Below are 16,123 nucleotides of genomic sequence, written 5' to 3'. Positions count from 1 at the left end.
ATAATTCCCTTTGAAACACGAAGAGTCTTTATATATATTTCCACCACCCCACCACCCCCGCTTTCGAAAAACAACCAGAATTAAGACAGATAGCTGGAGGAAACACTAGAAATGGATAGTTTTTAAAATGAGGGAACAAGTAATTATGGCAGAAAATTATGATCTATTGAAATGCCAGCGACAATGAACAAGACTTAAAAATGGTTCTCACATGTTGCTGTCTATCAGACAAAATTTTCCACAATCGTGAGAAAAGCTGGATCCAAGTCTTCTCTGCTAACGGTGTAGAGATGTGACATAACTGAACAAAGGCACTTAATAACGCTCCAGTCTAGAAATAAAAAGAAACAATTAGGGATGCAAAAGAAAATGAATTTGCACGGTGGAAGAATTACTGTATGATGCAGTCCAGCAGCTAAACTTCACCAAGATGTGAGCAAGCAATTTCGTTATTTGCTTTCGTAAGTGTTCCATGACTAATACAATTTTCCAAAAATTTCCCTGAGGTGGAAAAGAGAAAACTATTTTGAAATAAATGTAATCCTATTTGTGTTTATTAAGACAACCATTCATACTATAACAAAAGGCTACAGATAAATTAAAAAACCCTGAAGAGAAGAGAAGAGAAAAATGGTAACCAGTGGGGTTTCTGACTATTTTGTGGCAAGACTAAGCAAGCAGGCTAATTGGCTAGATCTACTGATATGATCAGAGAATCACAAAATAGAACTCGTCTAACAATTCGCTTCTCAAATTATTAAGAGCTCATGTTCTTACCGCACTCTACCAATGTATTTCACCCCTTCTTGTGTTTTCGTGGCAGTAGCTTTCTTATCTAAATGCAATCAATATTTAGTTCAATTCTAAATGTAATAGGTGCATCTGGTAAAACCTTAACTTAGGTGTATTGAATTTAAGAGCCCAATCACCTGAATTCACCCATCTGAATGCAGGGTTTTCCCAGATTCCCCAAATTTACCTACAACTGGCTGAACAAGAAGTAGGTCTCAGTGGATCTGTAGGCTCCAAAGTTTCACATTGCTTTATTTTTGAAGCAGTTGTTTTTGTATATAATCACACATTTTTAATTTCAAGCTTCAGAATAAAAAAAGAGTGCACTACTGGTACTTGCATTAAGCAAACTGAAAAATACTATTTAGTTTTACACAGCAAATAGTTACAATGAAAAGTATATATAAAGTGAACACTACACGTTTTGTATTTTATGTTATAAATGAAATCAAGATATTTGAAAATGTGAAAAATAGACAAAATATTCTATTATTGTATAAGAGCTCAATAAACCACATGATTAACGTTTTTTTAAAAACATGATCAATGTTTTTAATTACCTGACAGCCACAGATTTCATGCAATGTGACCAATGACCTGTACCAACCTTCACTTCTCGAAGAGAGTCAAGAAACTTGTCATGCCTGTTGGTCAACATGTGTAGTTGATTGCCTATGTCTTTCTCAGAAAGTTCTTTGGTTTTAGGTGTACTCGTCTGATCTCCTGGAGCCAATTCAATGTCAATCTCCACATCCTATACAACAGAAAGGCCATATATAACGTTGGTACTTTCAATTAAACAATTACCACTGCTTCATTTCTAAACAAACAAGAAAAAAATGTTACTACTTATCTCTGGCTTTGTTAACTATTTTCCTTTTTTTTTTTTTTTTTTTTTTTAATTTGTACAATTTCACACAAATGAAAAACACATCACAGACTAAATTCTGGTCCCCCCTCCCCAGTAAAACCTCATCTTGTGTGCTTTTACCCTTCGCTATACCTATTTCACAGAGATGACTAAGGTTTGCCAAACTGAGGGTCCTGACCCAAAATGGAGTTGGGGTGGGGTCCACAAAGTTATTTTGCATGGCAGGAGGGTGCAATATTGACACCAATACTTTCTGACTGCCTTCAGAGCTAGATGTTGGAGATTAGCAGCTGTTGGGAGGCACCCAGCTCTGAAGGCAGCCCCCTGACAACAGCAGCACAGAAGTAAGGGTGGTGATACCATACCATGCTATCCTTAATTTGGAGCTGCTGGCAGCAGCTGTGCCTTCAAAGCTGGGCTCCCACCCAGCAGCCTCTGCACTCCAGCTCTGAAGGCAGTGTCATTGTCAGCAGCAGTGCAGAAGGTGGCTACCCCACCCTACCATAACTTTGTGACCCCACCCATAACTCCCTTTTTGGGTCAGGATCCCTACGGCTACAAACACTGATATTTCAGATTTCAAATACCTGTAATAATGAAATTTACTCTTTTGAAAATCTTCTGACCATGAAATTGACCAAAACGGACCAAGAATTTGGGACAGCCCTACATATCACTTTATACACATGGACAACAATTCAGAATAGCTTTGAGAAGCGCCCTATAAGCTGAGCTTGGAGCAACATCATCATCTCCGGTAAAATAAAATGTTACCTCTTCTTTGGATTCACTGTTTTCTCTTTCTCGCGGCTCTTGTTTGACATGCGTTACCATAGCAAATGCTGCCCGATCATGACTGTCAGCGAGGTTGATTACATTAGTGATCGATGGAAGCATGGCTCCCTGACAACTCGTGCCAATTGTAGTATTTCTTTCACACACTGCCAAAAGGAGCTAAGAAATGAAAAACAAGGCAAAGGTTTTAAACACATGGGATGTGATGTATTTGAGAACACATATTCTTGGTTTTTTTGTTTTTTTTTTGACGACACCTGTTTTTTCCCTCGTCTGTCCTTTTCAAAATCAACAGTGATGGGGAATGGAGGGAACAATGTTTAACACCTTGAACTTCTCTTTAGAAAGTGAGTTTGGATGTCAAGCTGGCCTGAATTAGACAATGTTTTAGACTTTTCATCACAGCAATTAATCCTACCTACCAGCTCATGAGCAGAATCCAAGGGCCAACTAGTTCCTTTCAATTTATTTACTGAATGCTGTAATTTTTGTGTTTGTGTTATCTGCCCCCCTCAACTCCCCTGTGTTTCTGAAACAAATAAATTCAAACAAATCTTAAAAGAACAAAGACAAAGACTTAGCCTAACAGAAAAGAAACTCAAATTCTCTGCTGTCTATATTCAAGATTGAAAGGGCCAATGAGGAAATTATGATGGCAACTGAAGTTGCCTGCCAGTTTACCTAATGTGTAAGGGACATGAATATGTGTTCATTAAACCACACCTTTACTGGCAGTATAAGAAGGACTAAAGATTGAATGCACATGGAGACTTGAGTATCATAGTTTTGATAGATGTGCCGCTTCTAGGTCAGAGCTGAGGTTCATCTGTGGGGTAGAAGCTTGAAGTTCATGCCATATGTATTCAGGGAACAAACTGGACTTCCACCTTCTGTCACTGATAATGTGGTGCATTTTTATGACTTTGGGGTTGTCATTTGATCATCACTCCAAACAGGAAATTCATTGTTATATCTTAGGAAAAGAAGCTCACAGACCCTTAATGACACATAGGGAACAGGAATTTTCTGCTTTTAAAGTGCTGTATTTTATGGATATTGTTTTAAAATAATGTTTAAATCTACAGAATGTATACAATTTTCCACTTATCTACAAAAGATATGTAGAAGATTCCTTGTCACACTGAAAGGTGCTCTGATATTTCTAAGATTATGAAGTTAATAAAATGGCTGATTTATGCTTAGATTTTTTTAATATTCAAATTCTGATATAGCTCATTTCAAAGAAATTAGAGAATTAGTTGTGTTCTGTGTTAGATAAAGTGATAAGAAACCACTTTGAGCCCCAGGCAATCCCGCTTTAAAACCTCTCTCAGTACCAGCTCTGACCGTCCATTCTCAACTCTCTTTTGGGATTCAATCGGTTAAAAAGATTCTCCCCCAGTCATTTTTTGTTCATTAGAGTCATTTTCTTCATAAAGAAAATCCGAACACTGACTAGGCTTTTCTCAGAGAAAGTGAAGCTTTAAAGCTTCAAATCATAGCCACTGAGTCTCTGTCAACTGGATTCAAGAACATGGTTGCAGAGATTACCCAGACATTGGCTTTTCAATATTTAAAAGATTACTACATATTTTAAAATGTCCTCAGCATCTAAAATGGCAGCCTTGTTATGGAGGGTTTTACAGAGCTATGTCACCACACAACATATCTGCACACTTACAAAGGAAGAAATTTAAGAAATATTTTCTCTTGACATTCAGTTCTCATAAAAATGATTTTCCTACCTCAAGGCACTGTTTGATCCAAAAGTGGTTTCCCATTGCTTCCCAGTTTTGAGAACAAGTTACATAAAGTAGACGCTCATAGACACGACGCTTCATAGAATTGTCAAAGACCTCAAAAAATTTGGCTCGGATCAGCGGCTGAGCACAACGCAGCCCCGAAAGGAATGCAGGCTCGAGTTTAGCAGTGAGCTCACTGCCAGAAAGATTCTCATCTCTAAGAAGAATACATAAGCAATTAATAATATATAGGCCTTTGAAACAGTCACTTACAAGAAGGTATTTTCTTTCATTTTAAGGGTTTCTGAATGATGATTAATATCCAGAATCAAGTGAGGCTTTGTCTACTTCTAAAAAAACAGCACAAGCTTTCAAAAATCCTTTGAGAACATCTAACATGGATGAAAATCTCAGGAACGAAATAATACACTGGCCAAGAGACCCACCATGCCCAATGAGTGGTCACTAACTCTCTGGATTAGCTTTGCACAAAACTTTTCTACAAGCCTAATTTATACAGTTCAAAGGAGTAATGTAATATTTCAACTGTTTCTCTATGAGTATATTGTCAAGATGGAGCAAGCTGCAATTTTGGGTGGTGTAACCACGATCACACCTGTTCCACAGTGGCTATGCAAACAACTTTTAAAACTCCTTACACAAATTTCTAGTTTGCATGTATTGAATGCTAGTCACTGGAGACAATACTGTGAATTTTCTGGGTCACTATGGGGCTCGTTTGCATACTTGGCTTAATTTAATTCTTGATTTCCCCCCCACCTTTCTGCCCCTCTACTCTCTAATTTGCTCAACTTGATAAATTTTTTTTCTGATTTGTCCACCTTGATTACTGTTTTTGGTTCTCTGTGCCTTAAATATTGAGTCTGTTCTGGTATGGTTATGGTCTGAAGAAGTGGGTCTGTCCCACGAAAGCTCACCAAATAAATTATTTTGTTAGTCTTTAAAGTGCTACTTGACTGCTTTTTTGTTTTGATAGTATATATACTAGCACAGCTTTCTCTCTATTACTATATAGGGACAGAAGTTTCAGAAGATCATGTAAGAAAATATTTGTAAGTGACACAAAACATCTCTGTAACCAGCAGAAAAGTGAAGATTTAGTGTCAAACTTTGTCTTTACTGGGAAGTAGCTCTGATTTCCATTATGAGTGTGGCCACTAACATGCACATTTCTACTTTGGACAAGGTAATCTGTGATTTCCCCTGGGGGAGCTTATTTCTGCTTGAAATAACCAGGTAAGCGCTCCTCATGCAAACTGCCTCTTCCCTTTTCAATATTTAAGGGTTTGCACCATTGCTACTACTCCACAGGCTGGCTGTGAATGGCTGAGTTAAGGCATAGGTTTAAAGTTCAAAACTCCTTAGAGCCCATGAGAACTTACTAGATGTGAACATACTATCTTCTACTGAGGCAATTATTGTAAGTGTTTTTCTATACTGGGCTAGAAGATCCAAAAATGTGGCCAACTAGAAAAATATTCATTACAATAAGTGGGAGAAAACCATCATACAAAGCAGAAAGAGGGATGCTGCACTAGTAGTCAATACTATCCCTACAACGAGCTCAACTATGTAGATGCCAGAGTCCCCTTCCCTTTTCTGTGGGCCAACGGCTGCAAAAGGATGTGTCTGAAGTTCTGATGTGAATATGCAAATACAGTCACTTAGCCTCAGTGAAATGAACTGATTGTGCATTTTACAACAAACCTAATTTACCCCTAGAAGATGGATGGCATGTTATAAAGGTCATATATGGTACAAATTATGACCCAATAAGCTGCAATACTTGATTAATTGCTATAATTACCTATAGACATAGTTAACAAGGTCTAAGAACTGGGCATTTAATTCAAGGTCTTCTGGAAAACGCTTTTCAATGTAGGTCATCATTTTCACTAGCAAAATGGACTTCTCCCGGAGAGTAGGTGTCTGCATTAACAAAAAAAAAAAAAAAAAAAAAAAAGAGGGACATGATTAATTTTCTCAATTCATCTTGAAACAAGGAGAAACGGCATGTTCAAAGTACATTTAATCCATTCTCTGCACCATTTTTTTCCCATTCTCACACTACTGAAAAAATGGCTTGACACAAGGACATGCTTTCTAAAAGTTAAAAAAAGCCCATAACCAAAGTATTTATAGCCCTAGAATGAATGTTCTGCTGGAATTAAATAAATAAATAAAGCTACGGATGCTTAAAATCATTAAAAGACAAGAAGTTTAATAGCTAACGCCACTATATAAAACCTTGGTATACCTGTACCATGAATACAGCTTGCAGTTCTGGACTCCCCCCATCTCAAAAAGATATTAGAACAGAATGTAGTACAGAGGATGGCAACAAAAATAATTATGGGGAATGAAACAGCTTCCATATGAAGAGAAATTAAGATGATTGGGACAGCTCATATTAGAGAAAAAAGACAACTCAGAGAAGATATGATGAAGGCCTATAAAATCAATAAAGGTGTCAAGAAAAAAAACAAGCGGTCACCCAACAATAGTAGGTAGAGGGTTTATAACAAAACACAGTCAACCTGTGGAAACTTGGTTCATAAAAGAATTCCATATATTCATGAAGGAAAAGCCCATCAATGGCAGTTAGTCAAGATGGTCAGGGATAGAGAAGTTACTCACCGTAGTAACGGTGGTTCTTCGAGATGTGTCCCCGTGGGTGCTCCACAATAGGTGTCGGGCTTGCCCGGTGCCGCAGATCGGATCTTCCAAGCAGTTTCTGCCGGACCGCGCATGCACCGGCGCGCGCCACTCCCTTGCGCGCTCCTGGCCATGTGCGCGATCCGGTCCCCTCCAGTTCCTCAACCAACCACCTCGGGTGCCCCTGCAAAACACTAACAGAGATCCAAAGCGGGGAGGATGGGCGGGTAGTGGAGCACCCACGGGGACACATCTCGAAGAACCACCGTTACTACGGTGAGTAACTTCTCTTTCTTCTTCGAGTGTCCCCGTGGGTGCTCCACAATAGGTGACTACCCAGCAGTAACCCAAGATAGGAGGTGGGTAATCGGATTATGTGCAGCTTGTCCCCGAGAGGACCACTGCAGAGAGACGGGTATCCTCTTGGAATACTCTGTGAAGGGCGTAATGTTTGGCGAAGGTGTCATAGGATGACCAGGTCGCCACTCTGCAAATGTCTTTTAACGCAACGCCCTTGAAAAAGGCTGTTGATGCCGCCACCGCCCTAGTGGAATGAGCCCTGGGAGTGGCCGATAAAGGAGTCTTTTTGAGCTCGTAGCACATTTTTTATGCAGGATACAACGTGCTTTGAGATTCTCTGCGAGGAGAGACCTTCTCCTTTCGATTTGGGAGTGAAGGAGACTAGGAGTCTATCCGTTTTCCGGAAGGACTTGGTCCTGTCTACGTAGAAGGCTAGCGCCCTCCTCACGTCCAGGAGGTGTAGGCGCGCCTCTTCGTTGGAGTTATGAGGCTTTGGATAAAACGAGGGTAGAACAAGAGGTTCGTTAATGTGAAACTCGGAAGAAACTTTGGGAACAAAGGCTGGATGCAGCCGTATGGTTACCGCCTCCTTGGAAAAAACAGTGCAGGGTGGCGTTGCCATGACTGCCGCGAGCTCGCTCACCCTACGAGCTGACGTAATTGCAAGAAGAAAGGTCGTCTTTATTGTAAGGAGGCGGAGGGGAACCGTGGCCAAGGGCTCGAACGGTGGTCCCATTAGCGTGGTAAGCACCAGGTCCAAGTTCCACGAAGGTGGAATCGGTTTCCGAGGGGGGTATAGGTCTACCAACCCTTTGAGGAACCTGGTAACCATAGGGTGGGCGAACACCGTGTGCCCTTCCTCCTCATGTCTGAACGCCAAGATGGCGGCAAGGTGGACCTTCAACGAGGATAGCGAGAGTCCTCCTCTCTTGAGGTCCAGTAAATACTCTAGTATTGTAGGTATAGGCACCAAAAGTGGGGCCAGCTGTTTGGTAGAACACCAAGCCGTGAAGCGAGTCCATTTTTGCTTGTAGGTCTTCCTGGTGGAAGTCCTCCTGCTACTTTCTAGGACTTGCTGTACTTCCACTGTGCATGTGCTCTCTAGGGAGCTGAGCCATGGATTAACCATGCTTGCAGTCGCAGGCTTTGGGGGTGCGGGTGCACTATGGACCCCTGGGCTTGCGTGAGCAGATCCAGCGCCACCGGAAGAGGCATCGGTGGACGGTCCGACATGCGCAGGAGTAGGGGGAACCATTGTTGTCGATCCCACGTTGGGACTATTAGGATCATCCGGGCCCTTTCCCTCCTGGCTTTCTGCAAGACTTTGTGGATCAGCACTGTGGGAGGAAACGCATAAAGCAGGGGGCCCCTCCATGGGATCGTGAACGTGTCCCCCAGGGACCCCCATCCCAGTCCTGCCCTGGAGCAGAATCGTGGGCACTTCTTGTTGTGCTGAGTGGCAAACAGGTCTATTTGGGGAAAACCCCATGCGTGGAAAATCGGCCGTAGCAGATCGGGACGGATCTGCCACTCGTGTGTGAGTGCAAAACGCCTGCTCAGCTGGTCTGCCTTCACATTGTGCGCACCCGGCAAGTATGAGGCTTTCAAGATTATATTGTTGGCGATGCACCAGTTCCATAAGCGGATTGCTTCCGCGCATAAGGCACGGGATCGAGCTCCTCCTTGCCTGTTTATATAAAACATGGTGGAGGTATTGTCTGTACTGATCCCGATGACTTTGCCTTGTATGTGGTCTCGAAAGTGTCTGCAGGCGTTGAACACTGCTCTGAGCTCCAGTATATTTATGTGTAGTGACTGTTCTGTGGGTGACCACAGTCCCCGAGTCACCTCTTCGCCCATGTGCGCTCCCCACCCTATGAGGGAGGCATCTGTAGTGAGAAAAACCGATATTTGCGGCTGGTGGAAGGGTACCCCTGTTAGCAGGTTCCTAGGGTTTACCCACCATTGTAGGGATTTGCGCACCCCGGCTGTGGGCGACACCACCCTGTGAACGGTGTGTACTGCCGGTTTGTATACACTCGCCAGCCAGTGCTGCATGCTGCGCATGTGTAACCTGGCTGGCGTTCTGTACTACGAACGTCGCCACTGCCATGTGGCCCAGCAGCTGCAAGCACGTCAAGACCGGCACCGTAGGGCTGAAGGTGATGACCTGCACGAGGGAACCGATGGCCCGAAAGCGAGCCTCTGGTAGATATACTCTCGCTGTAACCGAGTTTATGCGAGCCCCTATGAACTCTATGTCCTGTGTGGGGTCTATTTTCGATTTTGCCAGATTGATAACCAGGCCGAGCGAAGAGAACGTGTTTGCTGTGACACGTATCATGCGCAGAACCTCCCCCTTCGAGGCCCCTTTGAGCAGGCAGTCGTCCAGATACGGGAAAAGAAATACCCCCTGTCTGTGCAGGTAGGCTGACACCACTGCCAAGGTCTTGGTGAAGACTCTGGGGGCTGAGGAGAGGCCAAACGGTAGGACCTTGTATTGGAAGTGTTCGTTGCCTACCATGAACCGGAGGAATCGCCGGTGAGCCGGATGGATAGTTATGTGGAAGTACGCGTCTTGTAAATCGAGGGCTGCGAACCAGTCTCCATCGTCCAGTGCTGTAAGGATGGAGACGACTGTGGTCATCCGAAAACGTTGCTTGCGCAGGTACCTGTTGAGGCCGCAAAGGTCTAAGATGGGCCTCCAGCCTCCTGTCTTTTTCTCCGTGAGGAAGTACCTGGAGTAGAACCCTTTCCCTTGCAGTTGCTCCGGCACTCTTTCCACTGCCCCTATGAGCATGAGATGGTCCACCTCCTGCCTGAGCCTCGCTACATGGGAGGCATCCTGGAGGTGGGGCTTGGGTGGAGGTCGTGACGGTGGGAGCGACTGGAAGGGGATGGCGTACCCCGTGGCTATGATCTCCAGCACCCATTTGTCTGTGGTGATCCTTTGCCACTGGTCGTAGAATGGTCGGAGGCGATGGTGGAATAGTCGCTTCGGATGACCTTGTGCGATGGTAGTGATGGCGCAGCCCTGGATCTGTATGTCAAACTTGTGGCCTTTGGCCCCGCCCCGAGGACGCACGGCTCTGTTGGGAACGTCGCCTGGGAGTTCTGTACTGCTGGTGCTGTTGATGTCGCCCTTGCTCGTAACCCCTGTGGTACTGGGGGCGCTGTTGCTGGTACTGGTACCGTCTTTGTTGAAGGTAGTACCTTTTCTTTGTGTATGGAGGGGTGTAAATCCCCAGGGTCCTGAGAGTGGCTCTTGAATCTTTACTGGAATGAAGGACCGAGTCAGATGATTCAGCAAACAGCTTCTGCGAGTCGAAGGGAAGGTCAACTATCTTCGCCTGCAGATCCCTCGGTATACCCGAAGTCTGGAGCCAGGACTCCCTTCGCATCACCACTGCCGTTGCTGTGGAACGTGCTGCTGTGTCTGCAACGTCCAGGGCGATCTGAACTCCCGTCCTCGAGGCCACGTAGCCTTCTTGCACTATGGCCTTGAGCACCGGCTTTTTGTCCTCTGGAAGCGAGTCCATGAGGGAGGTTAACCTGGAATAGTTGTCGAAATTATGGTTTGCTAAGTGCGCTGCGTAATTTGCCATTCGCAACGTTAAAGTGGAGGAGGAGTAGACCTTTCTGCCGAACAGCTCTAGCTTCTTGGCATCTTTGTCTGTTCCCCCTGTCCTGAATTGAGATGTCTTTGATCTTTGTTGCGACGACTCCACCACCAAGGAATTTGGCTGTGGGTGGCTGAACAGGAACTCCATGCCCTTCGCCGGCACGAAGTATTTCTTATCCGCTCTCTTTTGGACAGGCGGAGTAGTCGCAGGGGTCTGCCATATCGTAGTGGCGGACTCTAAGATCGCTTCATCAAGCGGTATTGCTACTCTGGAGGAGGCCGGAGGTCTCAAATTTTTGAGGAGCTTATGGTGTTTCTCTTGCACCTCTGCTGTCTGGATGCCTTGCGTGAAGGCCACCCTCTTAAACAGCTCTTGAAACTGTTTGAGATCATCCGGAGGATGGACGTCCCCCGGGGCCGTAGCCTCGTCCGGGGAGGAGAGCGAGGAACCGCTGGGGTACGTCTCTCTGGACCCTTCCAGTTCCTGCTGGTGATGGTACACCCTCTCACTAGAGGTTCGCGAGGGAAAATCTCGGGGTTCCATAACCAGTCCCCCCTGAGATGCTTGAGTCTCTGTCCCCGGTCGCAATTGCCCTCAGGGGTACGAGATCGTCTGTGGGGATCTTTCCCTAGTAGATTGCCGATGGTGTCTATGCCCCGCGTGGTAGGGGCGACCATGGCAGTATAGGCACTGTTCTTGGGAAGGTGACCTAGACCACTCCCTTGGTGCATACCCTCTGCGTCTGGGGGAGGGAGATCGTCGAGACACTGGAGAGAGCGATTTTGCATAATAGTCCAACGGTTCAAACCCCAGGAAGGGTGAAGGTGGTCCCAGCCAGGGTGAGGCTGGTTGCAAAAATGGAGAAGGGGGCTCCGGGTAGGCTAGGGGGGACCCCTGCCTTCTGGTTGGAGTCTGCAACATAAGCGGAGGGCTGTGAGAAAGCAACTCCACAGCCCTGTCCGGAGAGGGGCTGCAATGCCTCCTCTTGTGTGCAGCCTTCCCCCTCCCTGGAGGAGGTAACTCCGCCCCCTGACGCACAGGGGATCCCGGCCCCGTCCGCACCGTGCTCGGCACGCTCGAAGGCGGTGCCGCACGTGCGGTGTCCTTCGGTGCCTGCAGGCTGCGTGCCTGCGCGCTCTGCACCGCCGGTTCCCCGGGGGTCGGTGCCGCTGCCTGCGGTGCCGCCGGTACCGGCGCTTGTTTAGCCGCCGCCCTGCCTGCGGTGCAGGGCGGCTGGCTGATTATCGGAGGCTGAGCCGCTTCCACGTGGCTCTCCGTGCCGCCACCGATCAGCTGTTGCTGCGGCTGGGGGCTGCTCGCTCCTCCCGTCCCGCTCGCTGTTGCTGCCAGCTGGGAAGGCTTTCCTCCGTTTTTGCGCTGATGGGGTGAGGGAGGCAGCTTTCCTTTTATGGGCCCCGGAGGGTCCCTCCTGCTGCGGCCACTCCGGCACATCTGGCTGGAGGGCCTTATCAAAAAGCAGCATTTTAAGCCGCATCTCCCTGTCTCTCCTTGCTCTGGCTGTTAATTTAGCACAGAAGGAGCATTTCTGTGCAACATGGGACTCCCCAAGGCACCTTATGCATAGACTGTGCCCATCGGACGCTGGCATCGCCTCTCAGCAGGACTCACATTTTTTAAATCCTGAAGAGGACATTGTTGGTGAGTCTTTCAGTTGTTAAACGGGTACTTAGCACCTTCTCTGTGCTGTTTTCCCCTTCCGATGGCCTGCCGCAGCAGGAGGGCTGATGGCCCTATGCTCCTGGCCTCCGGCGCTTGTTACTGGGACTGGATTGAAGCTGTCCCGCTTGTCGTTTGTTTGTTGCTTTTGTTTTGTTTTTTTTTTCGTTTTGTTTTTTTTTTTTGCAAAAACAACAACCGGCTAACTTGCAGTAGCCTAAGTACTTGAAAAACTTTAAAGAAAAACAGTTAAAGTCATTGAATACGCTACTTGGCCTTAGCCTAGTTCGGATTCCGTCTGCAGCCGACGGCGGTTAAGAGGAACTGGCGGGGACCGGATCGCGCACATGGCCAGGAGCGCGCAAGGGAGCAGCGCGCGCTGGCGCATGCGCGGTCCGGCAGAAACTGCTTGGAAGATCCGATCTGCGGCGCCGGGCAAGTCCGACACCTATTGTGGAGCACCCACGGGGACACTCGAAGAAGAAGAAAATGATTACTCTGGGTACACCTAAATCTCTAGCTGCCAGGAACTGCAACAAGATGACAAGGGATGGAGCATTCAATAAATTGCCCTGTTCTGTTCACTCTCTTTCTGAAGCACCAGAGACCAGGTACTGTTGGAAGTCAAGATATTAGGCTAGATGGTCCACTGGTCTCACCTAGTATAGGCATTCTTATGATTATAAATACCGTGACCAACCAGTGGTCTAGGAAGGTACACACATTATTTTATGTTTCACTGCTACTGAGTCATTGAGATGAGTCAGGTGAGGTAAACTACTTTACTGGTCCAAGTTGTGTTGGTTGGAGAGAAAAGCTTTTGAGTCATGCAGAGCTCTTCAGGTCTTGGAAAGGGACCCCCAGCACCCTAGTTTCATGCAGTGTGGAAATAACTGTTTAGCTTAAGTAATTAGCACATATTTGTAAGGCCCACCCAAATATTCCAAGAGCACCTACTTCATTACAGAAATAAAATCTACTCTGTCCACCTCCCTCACCCCCAGCTTGCACCTACCACCCCACACAGGAACCCAAATTAGATATTAAACAACTACAACCCAGACTCAAAGGGGGTCCTGTCCTGCAAGAAATGTATCCATAACCCCTACTTCTGATCTTCAAATAATCCTCTAACCTCTCCAAGCTCATTGAAACCAAGCTCCCCTCTCACCAGGGCACACCATCTCAGAGCAGTATCAGACCTGCCAGAAAGATGCAAAACCTGCAGACATAACTTTGCTACAGTGATCAAGATCTCCTACAACACTACTTCTAAGAACCCTGGATCCTGTGCATCCTTATCACAAAAAAAGGGAGCAAAAGCCATGTAGAGAGGAAAAAAACACCCTGTACTAGAGACAATATCAATTATATTCCCTGAACTACATAAGAATAAAATGGTTTGGGGCCAATGTGTAACAAAAATTCCATGGTACGCACAAAACAATAGGTATAAAATATGCACTTATCGTACCACAGCAATAAAATTTTCCATAGTCTAAAATTTTCAGACTGTAAACTTATATATTTGAATCAGAATCTTACCCTGAACTCACATTTTGAACCTTACACACTGCCAAACTCTTTCAGAAATTAGATACAAGGAAGGATAACGCATAATGTTATGGAAAGTGAGACAACCGGTATGATATAGCTTCACCTAAAATATTCCACTATCTTACTTCAACTGAAGCAACTTTATATGGCCCAATAATACAGGCTTTTAGGCACCTGAACCTTTGGCTTAACTTTGGGGTTTTTTTGTTTTTTTAAAGCAAAGCACTATTGCAAATGAAAGGGAAAATGTAAGCATTCTTAACTCCAGTTAAGATGGCTTTTAAAATATGTGGACTATAGGCCCTTATAACTCTTTTGCATGTTCTGTTCTCTGTTTGACAGTTACAGATTTTCATTAGTTTTTGATTGGAATAAGGATTTTCACCTTATTTAACTTTTCAATTTACCTGATTGGCTGCCATTGGAGAATTGTTTTTCACCCACTCTTCCACTATTTTTACCACTGCACGAAGAATTTTAGCATCAGTAGATTTTTCAATAAGAGATGTTAGAATAGCTTGGATAAAATTCTTCCTCATCTCCATGCTCATCACAGCAAGACGAGTTTTCACAAGATCCAGGCTTAGCATTACGAGTTCACTTGTACCTGCTATGGATAGAAGTACAAAAATTTATTCATCAGTCATTTCACATTCCAGAAAAAAATGGCTGCAGAGTGAATTATACTGTAAAACTTTCTAGTACTAACTCTGCTAACCATCGGAGAAGCTGATTACTGCTAAATACCACTCCTCCTCTCAGGCAACAAATAGGCAAACCAATGAACACTACCCAAGAAATACAGAATCACAGAAATGCAGGGCTGGAAAGGATCTCAAATGCTAATCTTGTCCAGCCCCTGAGCTGAGGTAGGACCACGTAAACCTAGATCACTGCTCACAGGTATTTGTCCAAAAACCTCCACTGATGGGGATTCCACAACCTCCCTTGGAAGCCTGCTCTGTACTTAACTGTCCTGATTAGGAAAACGTTCCTAGTTATATGTAAACTAAATCTCACTTACTGCAGCTTTAGTGGATTACTTCTGTTTCCAGTGGACATAGAGGATACTTGATCACAGTCCTCTTTGTAACAACGCTTAACATGTTTGAAGACTCATCAAGCCTCACCTCAGTTTTCTTTTCTCCAGAAGAAACATACCCAGTTTTTAAATATCTTTTCTAATAGATCAGGCTCTCCAAACCTTTTATCATTTATCTATCTTGTCTTGATTCATCCCAATTTGTCAACATCTTTCCAAAAGCATGACACCCGGCACTGGACACAGTCTCTAGGTGAGGCCTGAGCAGGACAATTACTCCCATGTCTTATACTCATAACACTCCTGTCAGTACACCCCAGAATGATATCAGTTTATCTTTGTTACTGTACCACATAGCTGAATCATATTCAATTTGTGATCCACTATAAGTCCCAGATCCTTTTCAGCAGTACTGTCATCCTGCCAGTTAAGCAGATGGATGATCAACCGCTTTTGTTTATTACAAAATTTGAAAAAAAAAAAAAAAGTTTAAATCATAAATAAAAAAATCTAATAAACTTACACTTAAAACAATTCTCTAAAAAGGAAATAAATGTATTATAATTTAGTTTTAATTATGAAATAATGTAAGTTTATTTATCTAAACCATTTAAGGATTGTTTATAAAGGTTATAGGCTGCTCTGTGTGTTTAATTCAATTCCAGTTACCATGAAAAAAGGGAATTTTCTAGTAAAAAAAAGTGTCATTCACAATTTTCTAACTAACCTACTGACATCATACAATAAATAAACATTTAAACATTGTTATATTTGCTTAAATATATTTACGTAATTTTCTATGTAACAAATATTTACCAAATTTAACAAAGGTTATATTTATTTGTAAATCAACATGTTTTAATAGTTGTACCAGCCAATGGGAATTTTTTTGAAAATAACTGACATACAAATGGAAAAGTTAATTAAGTCAATTATTTAAAGGAAGGCTTTTCCTGTGGGGATTTAAATTTTCTTAATTTAAAAACAATCCAACCTGCAGCTAAGGATAACACGGTTGAATGCCTCTTTATGAATGCAACTCTATGGA

At 44.3% G+C, this 16,123-nt stretch overlaps 1 protein-coding gene across 4 annotated transcripts in view; it reads right to left on the bottom strand.

The window, feature by feature from the left end:
• The window catches only part of TRRAP (transformation/transcription domain associated protein), a 170,515-nt gene that overhangs the window by 72,567 nt on the left and 81,825 nt on the right, over window positions 1-16,123 (bottom strand). For all 4 annotated transcript variants that reach the window (XM_075010296.1, XM_075010297.1, XM_075010298.1 and 1 more), the window contains 6 exons: window positions 14,441-14,643; window positions 6,029-6,150; window positions 4,204-4,417; window positions 2,438-2,617; window positions 1,400-1,546; window positions 212-331 (listed from right to left, as the gene is read on the bottom strand). In XM_075010296.1, coding sequence (XP_074866397.1) covers window positions 212-331; window positions 1,400-1,546; window positions 2,438-2,617; window positions 4,204-4,417; window positions 6,029-6,150; window positions 14,441-14,643 — 986 coding nt within the window. The remainder of the gene's footprint in view (window positions 1-211; window positions 332-1,399; window positions 1,547-2,437; window positions 2,618-4,203; window positions 4,418-6,028; window positions 6,151-14,440; window positions 14,644-16,123) is intronic.

The sequence above is a fragment of the Carettochelys insculpta genome, chromosome 16 (genome assembly GCF_033958435.1).
Source record: "Carettochelys insculpta isolate YL-2023 chromosome 16, ASM3395843v1, whole genome shotgun sequence".
Lineage (NCBI taxonomy): Eukaryota > Metazoa > Chordata > Testudines > Carettochelyidae > Carettochelys > Carettochelys insculpta.
The sequence above is the reverse complement of the archived record's forward strand: the minus strand, read 5'-3'. Positions and strand labels throughout refer to the sequence as shown.